The sequence below is a fragment of the Myotis yumanensis genome, unplaced genomic scaffold (assembly GCF_028538775.1).
Source record: "Myotis yumanensis isolate MYYU_CA2020_CCGP unplaced genomic scaffold, mMyoYum1.0.hap1 SCAF_1, whole genome shotgun sequence".
Taxonomy (NCBI): Eukaryota; Metazoa; Chordata; class Mammalia; order Chiroptera; family Vespertilionidae; genus Myotis; species Myotis yumanensis.
In genome coordinates, this window is record NW_027223752.1 from 170,992,528 (window position 1) to 171,009,748 (window position 17,221).

At 36.9% G+C, this 17,221-nt stretch overlaps 1 protein-coding gene across 2 annotated transcripts in view; it reads left to right on the forward strand.

The window, feature by feature from the left end:
* The window catches only part of PPP3CA (protein phosphatase 3 catalytic subunit alpha), a 311,141-nt gene that overhangs the window by 233,723 nt on the left and 60,197 nt on the right, over positions 1-17,221 (forward strand). For both annotated transcript variants that reach the window (XM_070392095.1, XM_070392101.1), the window contains exons 4-6: positions 4,569-4,680; positions 5,711-5,856; positions 8,636-8,775. In XM_070392095.1, the coding sequence (XP_070248196.1) occupies positions 4,569-4,680; positions 5,711-5,856; positions 8,636-8,775 (398 nt within the window). The remainder of the gene's footprint in view (positions 1-4,568; positions 4,681-5,710; positions 5,857-8,635; positions 8,776-17,221) is intronic.

The following is a 17,221-nucleotide window of genomic DNA, read 5'->3' on the forward strand; positions in this document are numbered from 1 at the left end:
GGCTGTCTTTATGATGAAAATTGATAAAAAGGTAGAGAATGCTCAGTCTCTCTGTTGAGTAACCCAAGCTAATTTGAAGTTGTAAATATTTGTTTAATTGTGTAGAGTAAGACTGGAAAGACAGTCAGGGTCCATTTGAAAGTGATTAGTGCAGCTAATTTACATCTCACCTTGCAAAAGGGCCTAAGTAACTTGCCTATCTTCACCTTCACCATTTAATTCAGTGACAATTTTACTCATTAGCCATCTGATACCACATAGATGAATATACCCAATTATTTAGCTGATTTGTATTTCATTGCTTATTGATTGTGATAATTTTTTATAAGAGACCTTCCTTTTTAAAAATAATATCAGGTTATGATTTTGTTTAAGAGCTTTGGCTCTCCAGAATGTTAGAACTTTAGAAGGCAAAATAGTTGCCAGCAAGGCAGTGTTGTGCTTGGCAGACCTCTCCCACCAGATGTTGAGGGTGAAGGCTGGCAGGGCTCCACTCTCCAATCCACCCTGCCCTTTCATTTGCCATGCCACTTCTTCCATGTTGGCTGCATTTGTGGTTTTATTCAGTGTTTGGGAAGATATTTTATTCTTGCCACAGGGGAGAAGGAAATAAAATGTGAAAACAGGATTCTTATTTTTAGGGTATTTTGAGCCAAGAATTTGGAAATTGCCTTTCTCTCTTCTTTCTTTCTTTCTTTCTTTCTTTCTTTCTTTCTTTCTTTCTTTCTTTCTTTCTTTCTTTCTTTCTTTCTTTCTTTCCCTTTCTTTCTCTCTCTCTCTCTCTCTCTCTCTCTCTCTCTCTCTCTCTCTTTCTCTCTTTCTTTCTTTCTCCTTCCTTCCATCTCCCTCCCTCCCTTCCTTCCTTCCTTCCTTCCTTCCTTCCTTCCTTCCTTCCTTCCTTCCTTCCTTTTTACTTCCTCCCCATCTGTATTTTTTCTTCCTTTCCTCCCTCTCACCTCCCTGCTCTCTGTGTTCCTATCTTTCTTCTCATTCACACAGTTACAGAAAAAGGAGCTAATATTTCCTAAACTCCTATTATATACTAGGTGCTTCACATCCATGAAATAATAAGGGACAGTCACTGTGTATTGAATCATTTTCAAAGTAAACAAGTATGATAGAATATCATAGACTATTTCTGTATCACTCTTTGAGGTTTCAGTTATAGAAGAGGTACAGTAATTAAGAATAGAGGTTATAAAGCCACTTGCTAATGTCAAAATAGGATCTGTCCCAGATGGCAAAAAAAGAAAATATAGGACCTAGAAGGTGATTGATTCCTCTAGTAATATTTGAGTGGGGTTAAAAGTTTCATTTTAGATTTTAGTTGGAGAGATAATAGCTTTGCTGTAAAATAAGTGATTACTGGCAAAAACTAACCTAAATATTTCAGTATTGTGGTTACATTTCCAAAAGAATATTGATGGGGGTGGGGGAGAGCACAAGGGAGCCTTCTGTATGCTGAAATGTAACTGAACTTGGGTAGTAGTTTAATGGGAGTATACATATTGTACATAAAAAATATGTGCACTTCATTGTGTATATTCTACTTAGTAAAAATCCTATATAATAAAAGGGTAATATGCAAATAGACTGAACGGCAGAACAACCAATCAAAGCATAATAAGCTAATGATATGCCAAGGCTGCTCAACTGCTTGCTATGATGTGCACTGACCACCAGGGGGCAGATAGTCAACTGGTCAACCAGTCACTGTGATGAGCACTGACCACCAAGGGGCAGATATTCTGATCAGTAGGTTTGCTTGCTGCTGGGGTCCGGCTGATCGAGACTAAGCAAGATGGGCCAGACACTCCCTGGAGCCCTCCCGTGGTCCCTCCCTGGCCCAATTGTGCACCGGTGGGGTCCCTCAGCCTGGCCTGTGCTTTCTCTGGGGGCCTGCGCCCTCTCACAATTCAAGACCCCTCAGGGGATGTTGGAGAGCCTGTTTCAGCCCTATCCCACAGGCCACTCTCCCCTTGGGAGGGCGCCAGATGCAGGACTAATTAGGCACGAGCCCATGGCAGGCACAGTGGGGCCGGGATGAGCAGGAGTGACAGGTAGGAGCTGCAGGCGGTGTTGGGCTGAGGGTTTTGGCCCGATCCCTGCTGGCCACCCAGAGGGACTGCACATGTGCACAAATTCATGCACCAGGCCTCTAGTTAAAGTTAAAGAAAACCTTTCTAAAAAGTAGGGACGGTATAGCCAACACATATATTCTTTCTCTCAATATAGAAACAGCATACATTAAATGTAGCAATTTCAACAAGTAAACATAATTTTTAAAGACTTTACATGACCATTTCTATTAAAAAATTAGATATGAAAAGTTAAAACCAATTTGGGAGAATATATATATATATATATATGGTACAACCTTATAAATTTTAAATTGGAAATAGCTCTCTTATTGACACTGATAATGGTTTATAAATATCTTCTCTGAAATGTGAGATGAGCTTGAGTAAGACAAACTCTTTTTATGAAAACACTAGAGACCCAGTGCATGAATTCATGCATGGGTGGGGTGAGGCTGGCTGGACTGGGGCAGATCGGGGCTGGGCCTGTCGGGAGGAGGAGACAGCAGGAGGTTGGCCGGCTGGCCCACCCCAATTGGGGCCTGATCAGGACTGGGCCAGCTGGGGGGAGGGGCCACAAGAGGTTGGCCGGCCAGCCCTACCCCCCCAATCGGGTCAGTTCACTGGCTGCAGTGGGCGTCATAGCGACTGATCTTTCTGGTCGTTAAGGCATTCTGGTTGCTGGATTTTTATATATATAGATGTAAGTGCACCTATAAAACCTGACACACAGTAATCTGAGATGCACTGGACCACAGTACTACCCACTGAGATAACAGGGAACTTTTACACATGTCAGCAGATCATGATGCTTTAAAGATCACCTGGATAAGCCACTTGGTCAACTTCTCAGAAATAGTAATATCATTTTTCACATGAACTTTAGCTAATAACTATAGTCAGGAAAGGGTAATTAGAAAATTAAATATATATGTATCTGTATATATACATAAATGTGTATTTATAATTTGATGTCAACCCCCTATTTTTGTTTACTTTAGTCACAATTACATACTTGGAGATAATATCTTGCTTGAAAAGCACAATAATACATACTTTTTCTGATAATTAGTATTTTCTCCAAAACTTGGTTTGTATATTCAAACATAGTTATTTCCACTCATTTGATAAAGTGTCAGACATGGTTATTCTTCACAGGTAGCACAACAAATGAATAGCTGGTAGCTTTTTCCTGTGGGCATTATCTAGCATATTTACTGTATGTTGGAAAGCTCTTTATTAAAATGTAAATATTATGTTTTTCAGTTTCAGATTTTAGTAACCAGAATCAGACTTGACTCAATATGTTTGTGGTTCTTTCTATATATTCTTAGCTTCACTTTTAAAACTTAAACCTAGTGAGGATAAAACAGCATACTTGTTTTCTAAGAGTGGTTTTCTGTTCCCTGTGGGTTCTTAATGAATGTTCGTCGAGGATAATGAAATTGATGTTATTATTTGAGTATCCAGTTATTTTAATGCACACACTAGGAAGACAGTGTCAATGTAGGTTTACTCCAAATCCAGTTATTTCATAGTTTGGCCCTCATTTTCACACAAACTGAAATACCCAAGTAACTAAATTTGCACATCATAAGGTAGTATATGAAATGTTTCCCCTAGCTATTGGCAACATTTATAGTGACAGTCCCTGACCTTTAGTTTAATTATTTTTACATATAAAAGCACTTAAGGCTTAATATACCAATGGCACTGAAATAAATGACAAGGTAATGGAGGTAAAAAAGGGAACATAAGGAAAATATAGACACTATTCAAGTCAGCCTGAGCTTGTCAGTGTTTGCTTCTGAATTTGGTTTTGCCTTTCTTTTCCAGTTTTTCCATTTTTACCTGATTTTTTTAAAACTACCAGTTCTTTAATTTTTTTAAAGATTTTTTATTAATTTTTTGGAGACAGAAGGGAGAGTGGGAGAGAGAGAAACATCAATGTGAGAGCACAACATAGATCAGCTGTCCCCCACATATTCCCTAGCAGGGATCAAGCACACAACCCAGGCATGTGCCTTGACTGGGAATCAAACTGTCAGTCCCCAGGCCACAGGATACTGCTTAACCAACTGAGCCACACCAGCCAGGGCTGTGCCTGATTTTTTAAAAAAATAGTAATTAGCTTTATAGAGAGGTGTCTTTATTTCATTCATTGATTGCTAATCACATTTCTTGTCATACTTTTACATCAGCATATTGTCATTTTTAGTATGTTTTCATTCAGGCTTTCTAAAAGACTTTGTGCAGTCCATAGTTTTCTCGTGCTACATAGATGCTCAGTGTTTGTATACATTTTAGTATACATAAACCTTGGCTTTATACGGAAGGAATGTTTTCTGCTTGATTTTCAGTGTCCTCCTTAATGAGATCTAGCCTTTTGGGGACTTTTGGTCACAGTAGCTCATTTGATTGATGTCAGCAATGGGATGCTCAAATATAATGATGCAATATATATTTTTATATTCTTATTTTTTTTCTCAGTGTGTGCTGTATTTGTGGGCATTGAAAATTCTTTACCCCAAAACACTGTTTTTACTTCGTGGAAATCATGAATGTAGACATCTAACAGAATATTTCACATTTAAACAAGAATGTAAGTATATTTCAAGTCTCTTTTCCTTTCACACCATAAGTGCTAAATAATCATTTGAATTCATACTAAGTGCACATTTCAATATATGATCTATTGCTTCAAAGTAAACAAATTTTTAAAAAACACACTATTTTGTGCCATTCCATATTTGTCTCTAAGCATGGATAGTTAAGTGAATGTAGAATTTCTTTTTAATTATAATTATCTATAAAGTGATCTAAAACTTTGAATTAATATTTGATGCAATTTATCATAAGAAACAGTGATTGATTTATCTTTTAAAAACCAGCCAGAATGCTACTATTTGAGATAATAATCCTATTCTTCAATCTCAACTAACTCCAGAAAAGCAAATGGAGGGAGATTCAACCTTGTGCCCCTGTTTTTGGATGCCGCACATTTACTAGCTTCCAGTGGATTTTATAGGATTAAAGATGACTTTCTCCTTTAGACACAGATGCTAGGAGTGACAGGGACCCCATATGCATTTTATAAAGTCCTCCTCTCAGTTTTCCCCATTGTCCAGTGAAACTTAAAATTGTCTCTGTTATTTAGTTCTATAGTCAGTGGAGCATAGTGACTTCTCTCCAAACATTAGATACCAGTCAGTGTGCAGAAACAACTTTAGAGAATTTCTTGCCCTCTGGTTTTCTCTAAAACCATTAAGGAAAACCAGCCAGCTTTACAGTCATCTTTCTATTGGTCTCCTGATTGTATATACTTATTTTGAGATATATCTGCAGATAAATAGCAAGGACATATACAAAATTTCTCTCCTCTGCTCTACAAAAAGTAACTAAAAACTGAAAAACATGGATGAACAACAACAACAACAAAAAATAGATTAAAAGGTTTACATATAACTCCTTAAAAAGTCTGATTTAATCATGTTTTGGAACTTTGCAGTGTGTAGATATGTGCGAATATGACTCTGGCAAGAAAACATTAAAAAAAAAAAAACTGTTTCAATGTAATGATTCTAGCTATGAAATCATGAGAGTAAATATTTTTTAAAATCATCTTTTTAAAGGTAAAATAAAGTATTCAGAACGCGTCTACGATGCCTGTATGGATGCCTTTGACTGCCTGCCCCTGGCTGCTCTGATGAACCAGCAGTTCCTGTGTGTACACGGCGGTCTGTCTCCAGAGATTAACACTTTAGACGATATCAGAAAAGTAAGTTCTGTTATTTTCCAAGTCTGATCTTTCTCTGTGCTTCAGTAATAAGGAGAAGGCATTGATCTCCCTGCCTTTATCACTAACTTTATCCTTTTGAACTAAAATGATTAAAGGTGGTCATGAATCTCTTTTTGTGTATTAAATTTTTTTTCTAGAAAGAAAGATACATTTACATTTAGAAGAGTTTTCATCTCTAAAACCTCATCCTACCTTTTGACATGTTGTTAGAAATGTAAAATATTTTATTCCTAAAAAAAAAAAAAATACATCTTTCATTTCCTTTTGGTTTGCTTCCAACAGAACCCATTGTGTATTCATGGTATATTATCGTTACAAAACGTTGCTTTCCTCTTGGGGGAAATATCACAACTCGACCTTTAAAGTATGTTCACATTATTACTTTTTTTCAATTTATCTGTTACAGCTTAAAACTTTAACAAAGCCAATGAGAATATTCTATTGATTGCATTGAGGGTCTAGGTAAAACAGTCGATTTTTTTAAAGAGCCATTTTCTACTTAATTTAACATTGGCTGTCCCTGTTATTTTAAGCAACAAAAAGATGAGTTAGTTTGAATGTGGAAGTATGTCTCATATGAGAAAAGGCAATAATATGGGATAATTTTATCTAGTGGAAGAGGCAGTCTTTTATTTCTTTGATTATGCTCAGTATTCTTTTAAAAGTTCATTGGTTTTAAAGAAAAACTATATTTACAGAAGAAAAACTTTCAAATTCTACTGTTATGAAGGTTGAAGTCTTCAAGTGTGAAAATAATAGTTTATTTACTTTTCTATTAGAAAGAAAATGCCTGATTTTTATTTTTAAAAAAATCAAACAAAAGTACATTATATAAAACCTTAGTTTTCCGCTTTATGTGTTTGTGTCCCTTTTTAAAGACACATCTGCTTCTGGTGCTTTATAGCACAGAGAGCATAGGTATTTGCTCTGTATTTAACGTACTATGGAAACAGGGCACTAGTACGGTAGTAATGCGGTGTGGTCATGGAGTTCAAGTATAAAGTGGTTCACGTTCTGCATGAATGTAACCTGATTTGTTCTTCTGCAATTTAATGGGCTCCTGAAATAAATAACCAAGCTTCTCATAAATTAACTGGACTTTTAAAATATCATCTACTGTCCTCAGGACTGGCATGTTTCAGGTATTATGTTCAATTTTCATGTATGTTATTAAGCTCTAGATTTACCCATAAAATGATTTTTGCATTTTGACATATTTCCATCAGAGTGCCACACTTCCTTTATTTAATGAATTTTTAGTTTATTTTTACTGTAGAGAGTATAAGCTTTAGAAAGCACTTTGTAACTTTTCCAGAAGAAATTCTATATTCTGGTTGCCTTACCAAACTTTCAGCTGGGGATTCACTTTCATCAGAAGCCTCCCGTCCTGTGCTGTTCTGCCCCTCATAGTAAGTCCTTGTTTCTCAGAAAGAAATTTCCCATTTTTATGGGCAAGTATTTATTTTCCTAGAAAGAATTGCTCCAAAGGCATACATTATTTAAATCTCTTAAACAAGTCTAAGTTTGCAATGCATGTTTTATGAATAACATAATGATTGAAATATAGAGGGTCTTGCTTGAAGTTTTTTATTGGGTGTTGAGAATGTGAAATATTGCTTCATTCTTTTTAGATACTAATAAAAAATGGTGTGCAGCAAAACCATGATTTACATCACCTTTTATGTCTCAGGAAAAAATGATAATTTGATTGGCTGTCAGCCTTATATATCCCTATGGGTATTTTTTTAATGTTAAAGTATTGACTATAGAGAATATCAATCCTTAATGATGTTACGCATTTCTTATTAAGAGAAGATAATATCTGCTAACTTTACTAAAAATCCTTTAATTGTGGTTAAATCAAGATAAATTAAAGGAAAGTGACAGGGTTGTAAATTGTTGGTGAAATGTCATTTGCAGTTGTATTGCTCATACATTCTAAGTGCAGCTTTTAAAATTGAAATATGACTTTGCTAAACATTTATAGCTGGAATGGATTTCATATGAAAGCTTCAAGTAAAACTACAGAGTTTAGAACTGTGAGCAGAAGAAAAAAACAGCTAAATTTTAAAGTTGGATTTATTTTACTGCTTATCATTACTCTTGGTTTGTAACCAGTAAGATAAACTAGAATAGGCTTGTAGATTAATTAAATACCTAGATAGCCCCTAATGAATGAGGATCCAAAATGTCATATAGCAAGTGCTCCTCTTAAAATGAAAGCCACCTGTTCTCCAAATCATATTGTTAAATATAAACACCATAAGTTGTCTTCATCCAGATTTCTAAATCACATCTTATTGGAAGCAGTAATAGAAATTTCCCCAAAGATAAAATAAAATAAATAAAATAAAATAAAATCTCTCCCTCAGGAAATGAAACACATATATAGTCATATCAATTGATAGTGACTAAAACATTAAGGTAGATAAGTTAGGGGGAAAGAGAAAGATAAAAGGGAGAAAAAAAGAGTAAACAGTTATGAATTAAAGAGACAGGAGGGAGGTATAGGGTGAGATGAAGACAGACTAATGAGCTAATGAGGAGGAGGAAGGAAGGACAATTTGAGAGATGAAGAGTAGAAGGATGGGGAGGAACCAAGGAGGAAGCGGTGCTGACAGGAGGACAGTTAGGCAGCTCACTAGCTCTCTGCTTGGGGAGAGGAAGTTGGATATTGCAAATTTCTGGTCTCTTTTATTTTCTGAATTCCCAGTTTCCAAAGATTAGTATTTTGCTCTCTGTCTTCTTTTTTTCTTAGTTAGACCGATTCAAAGAACCACCTGCTTATGGACCTATGTGCGACATCCTGTGGTCAGACCCCCTGGAGGACTTTGGCAATGAGAAGACTCAGGAACATTTCACTCACAACACAGTCAGGGGGTGTTCGTACTTCTACAGGTGAGCATGCAGCTCCCGCCTGCCGGAGCACGTGTCCTTCATACATTTGTTATGTATCAGTCCACGCGTTTGATTTATTAGGATGTTTACATATGTTCTCTAGGAAACAACTATAAATGAAAGGGTCACTTCGAAAGCCTGGTTCAAATGAGTTCTTAGCACTTGCAAAATGAAAATATAAATAAATAGATAAGAAATGAAATATATCTACATAAGTTATATAGATATAATAATATCTGTGAAGAATAGAAAAGGCATAAAAGAGGCATGTGATATCAGGGTGGCAAAGTAGCTGAAGAAGACAGTAACTAGGATATACTAGTAGTAGAAAATTTGTTTCAAGAACTGTAGAAAAAAATCCAATGCCAGCATTTACTTTTTCACTCAATTATGTAATACTTTAAAATTTTATAATCAGTTTTCAAAAGTTAAATCAGAAAAAATAATTTAAATTGCTGAATTAAATTATATTGGAGTTATTCTTAAAATTTCTTAAATTTATCAGAGTTCTTGGCTAAATTAACATTAGCAGCAACTTAGTAAGTAGGTGCCATAAGTAAATTTATTGTTGGCACATAGACATGTTACATTGAAAAAAGTTTTATAGTAATTTTTACATTTGCCAGTGTGTGGGAATTTGCCCATTCCATAACATTTCAGAGAAGAAAACAACACAGTTGGGTTTTTGTGTATCTCCATGATTTTCCTGACATCTTACGTCATTTTCAGCCTACTGCATTTGATTACCCTCTATTTCTCTAGGTTCCCTTATTATCAGACATACAGTTCATGTGAAAGAGAGAAAGAGATCATGGAATTGAGAATTTTAAGTTCTAGAATACATAGTCTTTTTAAAAATCCTTAAAAACCAAAACTGATGTTCACTGAAGTTTATGCTCAATTCCAGCACTGGCAGCTAGGCAAATGGCAAGGCTGGGAGCATTCTGTCATGGGTTTTGGGTCACATACCTTCTGTCTCTAGAGTAAGCAGATATCATCCTTCTGCATAACATTGATCAGAGTTTATTCAGTGGCAGAACATGTTGTTCCATACATTAAGTTTTCCTTATGGAGAAGAAATAGTTTTCTTTCATTCATCTCGATATGATTGGGAAATTGAAGTTTGTGAGCAGAAAGTCTTGTACACTGTAAAGCATTAATCAAAGAGTAGTTTTTCATAGAAATATTGATAAAGAGGTTTGTTCCAAGCTTATTTACCAGAAAGTTTACAATTCATTTATTTAATTTGTATATCAAGTCTAATGAGTCTATTTTGGCTGAAATGAAGAAGCGTAGTGTAGGATTTCTAAGAAGCCTAAGGTTTCTTTTCAGTAATTAGTTAATTTGGGAGTAATCTGTTGTAAAGATGTTCAAGCTTTTTAGTGAAAAGTTAAATATTGTTGAAATATATCAAAGCCAAATGTTCAGTTTTTCAAATCTGGTGTTGAATCCCTAAGTATACCGATGAGTATTTAAATTACCTATTGGATACCACGGAATTGTGCTTCAATAATATAATGTCAAACAAAATCTAAGCCTCTTAATTTTAATATTAAGCCATATTGCATTAATCTTTCTTTAATTCATAATATGACCTCTTTTATTAGCTTTCTGAGTCAGCTTTTTAAATAAATCATACTCTAAATATAAAGTCTTGTACTGAACTTACATAAGTTTTGGTATTTTTATTTGGTGAATACAGACACAGATGTGTTTACATCAGAGAAAAAGGCCAGAGATGATTATGCATGTTTTCACACTTTTGTTCTCAACAAAATGATTATTTAACTCCTCTCATTAGAGGTTGTTAATAGCTCTTTAGCCATAACAAACGCTGAATATCTAAATTCACAGCCTATAGACTGACTAATTGTAAAGCCATCTGGGTTATGTTTTATCTAAGAAAGAGAAAAATGACTCTTATTCTCCTAGAGCTTGTTGATCCTTTTGATTTTAGTGCCATCATGAAGGTGCCAAGGCATGCTTTGTAGTCTTGGTTTGTAAAGCTGACTAGAGGGGCACAGGGAACAAAAAAATTAGTAGAGTCCTAGCTGGTTTGGCTCAATGGAGAGAGCATTGGCCTATGGACTGAAGGTCCTGGGTTCAATTCCAGTCAAGGGCATGTACCTTGGTTGCAGGGCATGTACCTTGGGGAGTGTGCGAAGGCAACTAATTGATAAGTCTCTCTCGCATGGATGTTTCTCTCTCTTTCTCCCATTCTCTCTAAAAAATCAATGGAAAAATATCCTCACGTGAGGATTAACAATAACAACAACAAAAAATGGTGGAGAAACTTGGTGACAATTACCTTTCTGGGTGATCGGCACTGATCTTGATCCACAACTCCCAGTTATTTTTCACATGTTTATATTAAATTTGCATATTTAATTTTCCATTCCACCCTACTCATGATCTACACATTGCTTGGGCCATGATTCAAATAAAATGAAATTATACAGAAAAATGCACCAGTAGAATTTTTTAATGCTGTTGATGAGTTATAGAAAATGGGCAAAGTAACAGAGAGGAAAGAACCCATAAAAACATTATTTTCGGCCCTAACCGGTTTGGCTCAGTGGATAGAGCATCGGCCTGCGGACTGAAGGGTTCCAGGTTTGATTCCGGTCAAGGGCATGTACCTGGGTTGTGGGCACATCCCTAGCAGGGAGTGTGCAGGAGCAGTTGATCGATGTTTCTCTCTCATCGATGTTTCTAACTCTCTATCCCTCTCCCTTCCTCTCTGTAAAAAATCAATAAAATATATTTTAAAAAAACACATTATTTTTGCCTAAGTGCTACTATTATCTTTATAGCCTTAGACCAGAGTTTGCATGTGCTAATGCCTAACATTTTGAGGCAGGTAAGTGAGATACTTGAAGCAGGCCCAGTGTTCCATTGTAAAGATTAATGAGGATCATGACAAATTGGAGGTAAAATTTCATTTTCATGTAGTCCCAATGAAACTGTTGGCTGGATTAGGATCTTGGGTTGTCAGTTTGTATGTCTGCCTTGGATGAATCACATAAGCTCTGTGTTCTAGGTTTAGCTGCCTTCAAAAGGAGTGAGTTAAAGCAGACATCTAAAGTTCTGAGATTTGAAGTTGCAAGTTACAGTTCACTCAACTACCAGTCTGTTCATCACAGATCAGTAGCCTTTAACTTCTCTTCTGCAATTGACACCCCATCAACCTTCCACCTTGAAATGCTCTGGCTCCTCCTTTTCCATAAATCCTGCCTCTCCCTTAAATCCTGGTCCTTGCCTCTTCTGCTGCCTCTTTCTTGGTATTCCTCCTGCTTTTGACATTGTTTTCTTCACATATTTTCAGGAACCTCACCTATTCCCTTAGCTTCACTGTAACCTCTGTGGTTTAACTACAAGATCTACATCTAGCACCTTCATCTCTTTATTTTTCCTGAGCTCAACCTCTCTATTTCTAGTTTTCTGCTGGAAATTTTTTATCTAAAATGTTCCATTGTCACCTTAACCTAAATTCACCTTGCCTGGAAAAGCTTATTATTTACTTTCCCACTTGCTTAAGCCCCACTAGAGAATCTCCCATTTTTTGTTTCTGTTAATAGTTCATCCTAACAGACATGCAGGCTAGGGAATATATTTCCTTTTTCTTCTTGCTTTGAAATCACCACCAATCAACACATCTTATTGACCCTTTTTATAATATCACCAGCATCTGGACCATCTTGCCTTCCCTCCCTCCCACTCTAATTTCAAAGCCTTCATTTTTAGTCTGTTGAAATCACACCTGATTGTACAACATCCTTCATCCCCCTCCCCTCAATTCATACTGTTCCATTTGTGGGTATCTTCTGATAATTCATTCATTCATTCAATCATTTAACAATCATTATATCAGCACACACTATATATATGCCCTCTGTGAGATTTTGTAAATACTGAGAATCTCTACCTTCAAGGGAATACAGTCTAGTTGCCAGAGATCAATAAGCAGAAATTGACAAGTAAAATGCAAGGTTAGTGCTGTGATAAATGTGGAGGTCATCACACACATACACATACACACACACACACACACACACACACACACACACCTGGGTTACCTAACCCAAATAGGGATGGATTAGAGTTTAAGGGAATGTAAATTTTATTAAATGTAATAAATGTAAATTTTAAAGGAATACTAGGGAAGGTTAGGCTCTTGCAAGCAGAGGAATTGGTATTTATGAAAATTTGAGGGCAATAATACTATGAATTCTAGAAGGATGCCCACCTGAATGGTCTCTAATCCCAAGTTACAGTTAGCAGGTTGAGTATACACTAAAGTAGAATATTCATATAACTAACCTATTCCACTCCTATTTTATTATCCGCTGGAATTGTGTACATATGTGTACCAAAACACCAGATTGTTCATAGCAGCAGTACTTGAATAGCCAAAAAATGGAAACAACCCAAATGCCCAGTTAGTAGAATGAATAATAAATTGTAGCATATTTAAATAATTAAATACAGCAAATGAGGATGAGTTAAACAAAGCTGCACATAACAACATGGATGCATGTCACAAGTATAATGATGAGTGGATAAAGGCAGGCACTCCAGAGTACAGCCTAGATGAGTGATGGCGAACCTATGATACGCGTGTCAGAGGTGACACGTAAACTCATTTTTTTGGTTGATTTTTCTTTGTTAACTGGCATTTAAATATATAAAATAAATATCAAAAATATTAGTCTTTGTTTTACTATGGTTGCAAATATCAAAAAATTTCTATATGTGACACGGCACCAGAGTTAAGTTAGGGTTTTTCAAAATGCTGACACACTGAGATCAAAAGGTTTGCCATCACTGGCCTGGATGATCCCATTGAAATAAGAGTTCCAGGTTGGAGAAGCTAATCTATATACTGTTAAAAGCCGGCATGGTGGTTACCCTCAGTGAGGAGGTGATAGTGACTCAGAGGAGATACAAAAAGTTGCTGGGGTTTAGGAAACCTTCTGTGCCTTGATCTGAGTGCTAGTTGCAAAGGTTTTTCACTTTGGAAAGGTCACCAGTGTGTAATCTTCTGCTTTGTGCAGTTTTCTGTATAGATGTTACACTTCAATAAAAAGTTTGCCTTAAGTAAAAATTGCTCACCACTCCTGAGGCAGCTGGCAGCCAGGTGCAAGTGAGGACTCAGGCCCTGGTGCAGTTCTGGCAGGAAACGTCAGAGCCCTTCCAGACTGGATCCCTGGTGGATAAAATGAAATTAGCTGGAGAACCCTGGGGCAAAGAGAGTAACAGAGCAAGTCCTAGGAAAACATCGGCCTAACAGTATCTGGGCAACGCCAGACCCCCCAGGGCTGAGTCCCCATTGCCAGCCTAGGAGGTGGAGGAGGAGGAGGAGCAGGACAGTCGGGTAGAGTCCTCTGTCCTCCTGGGCTGGACAGCGGAGGGTGAAGGTTTCCTCCTGGTCTTTTAAGCAGGGGTGGCAGGTTACCTGCCTCTGCTTTGCTGAAGCCAATGAGGGAAAGAAACTCTTTGCTTCTCTCACCTGCTTAATTGCTCCTGTTGGGGCAACTCCAGAAATTAACCGTGAGCTCCAGTTAGCGGGTAAATGGCTACTAAGCATTTAGGGTAAATCTGTGTGTCTTTTAAGGCATTCACTGCTGCTGGAGAGCAGACGTATACACATAATTTACATGGCAGGTGATATATTGCTTTCACATGTTATGAAAACATAGTGGCTGCTGCAGTTTTGTACTCTTCAGGATTACTTAGGTTTGAGGGGAAGGGTTCACAAGTGATAATAGAGCTAAGGCTTGGCAGGAGAGTATGCCACTCCAGAAGGAAAAAGCACTCAGGGGGAGGATGTTAGGACATAAGAGCATAAAAAGGCACTAAAGTAGTGTCTGCTGGCTATATCATGGTTACAGAGCTCAAAATCTTGGGGGTTGAAATCAATGTCTAAAATATGATTTCACATTGCAAGAAACAAAAATTAGAGAATAAATGGAATGCATGTAATAGCTATTTTCTCTAGTGCCGAGTCATTTTTTCTACCATAGCTCACATGTGTCTCTCTACCTTTTTCCTCTTCGTTCATGCTCAGTCTGCTTCCTGTCCCTCTCCCTGTCTTGGTGGCATTCTAACCACTTCCTATCTACTAATCTCTGTACATCATTTCCTTTAAGATCTTACATAAGTCGCAACTAATAAATACAATATCTACTGGTAGAGTTTAGGGTTGCTAACTCACCATTCTGTGTTGATTCTTCCTTCCACACCATGGTGGTGGGGAGAAACTTAGGAGTTGTAAAAAGTCTACTATTATTGCATCAGGCACTGGCCTAAGAAATGTATATATTGCAAACTCATTTCATCTTTATCCAGAGTCTGTGAAATAAATGATACTGTCTGCGTTTTTACAGATGAGATGATTTATTTGTTTGAGGTTAAACAACAAAATTAAACAATTTTCCAAAGTTTACACATGAAATAGGAATAAGAATCCAGATCCAAGGAGCTCCACTATTCCATGGAAATTTTCACCTTCCTTTTTCTCAGAGAAGATGCATTCTCTAAAGCTGAAGGAATCGTTATGATCCAATTCAAAAACAACAGTTTTAGAGAAGATAACTTCTTCCCAAACACAGCATGGATGCTGGTAAATGAACATCAGAAGCCCAAAAGCATCACCAGTCTTCCCCAGTCCTTGCAGCTGGTCTGGTGTCAGACATCTCTAGGCCACTTGGTTGAACAAAATCATTCCAGGGTCACCTCAGACAGACAGATTGCGCCTGACAAGGGTGCCCATGGAGGGGTGTGAGTGGGGCTGCGATCCAGCCAGCCCTCAGCTCAGAAGGCAATGGAGTCAGACTTGGGCTGATCAGTCTGGAGGAAGAGGGGCTCTTTCTCTTTGGTGGGCACAGAACATGGAAGCTTCACCTTATCGGTGCAAAGAAGAGGCAGAAAAAAAAGATCTGCCATGAGTTAGGTAGTTTTCATAAAGATTTCCTCAGACCCCGATGCTTTCTTTTCTTGCTATATTGAGTCTCAAAATTTGTACTATTTTATCTTAAATGTATTTTATTCATAAACAGGTTTTTTTTTTAGTTTTAAAAAAATATTTTACCTTCCTACCTAGATTGTAGATACTATCAAGATAGAAACCACACCTTACACTTATCATATCTCCCATCCCTGGGCAAAATACAGTCTTCTAAAAAAGGGAACAGACTCACCAGGGAGCCTTTGATAAATTGTTGGTGAATAAGTGATTTCCAACTCTCTCTATGGGGATAAGGTGTTGTGATTCTGCTTTTTCTAGCATTCTACTTTTTTTTAAATCCTCACCCAAGGATATGTATAGTTTTGTTGTTGTTGTTGTTGTTGTTTTTTAGAGAGAGAGAGAGAGAGAGAGAGAGAGAGACATCAATCGGTTACCTCCTGTACATACTCTGACTGGGGTTCAAACCTAGGTATATGCCCTGACCATGAATTGAACCGCAACTTTTTGGCATACAGGATAATGTTCAAACTAACTGAGCCACCAGCCAGGGCAATATCTTTTTAAAATGCTTTTCATCTTGAACACTTTTTGGTTTTCATCACTTCCATTAAAAAACATGAAAATATTGTAAAGTTTTTCCCCCTAATATTATTAAAAATAATGTATCCTAGGCAGGTAGCTTACCAATAATGAGAATCTAGTTGATAATCAAGTACTTTTTATAATTTATTTTGAAAAATATTTGTAATTCTTAGAAAGTTTGAGTTTTGCTTGCTTATGCTTTTAAATTTCTAAAGATTTTCTTTAAAAAATTTTTTTTTCCTCTAAGAAAGAATGAATGTGTCCTTACTTAATGCCGTTAACTTAGGAGTATGCTGCTGGGTTGATTTCATTTTCTTCAGATTTCCATTAGAAATCAGATATATATTTCCATGGAAGAAAACTTAGCTTAAACACATAAAGGAAACAAAGCATAAAGAAAATATATTAAAATTCTGTTTTCATAAGACTAGTATAAGTTCTTCCAAAAGGAAAAGAGTAAAATAAAGAGCAGCCAAGCCATTTTCTCAAGGGCAAAAAGTGATAAACCTAAACAAACAACCTTCTGTCTTATAAGATAACAACAGGGCAATAGACTGTCTTTTAAAAGAAGCATTATGAGGGCATAAGAAATATAAGTAAACAGCATAAAGAGATAGGGAAGGAACATTTAGAACCTTCCGTGTGTGTGTGTGTGTGTGTGTGTGTGTGTGTGTGTGTGTACGTACATGCAAAAGACTATTTTTTGGGTTCAGAACCTACTTTTACCAAAGACCTCACCTTTTTATAATCAGTACTAGAGGCCCGGTACATGAAATTCTTGCACCCAGAGGGAACCCTCAGCCCGGCCTGCGCCCTCTCACAATCTGGGAGCCCTGGGGGATGTCTGACTGATAGCTTAGGCCCACTCCTAAGCTGGCAGTCAGACATCCTTAGCAC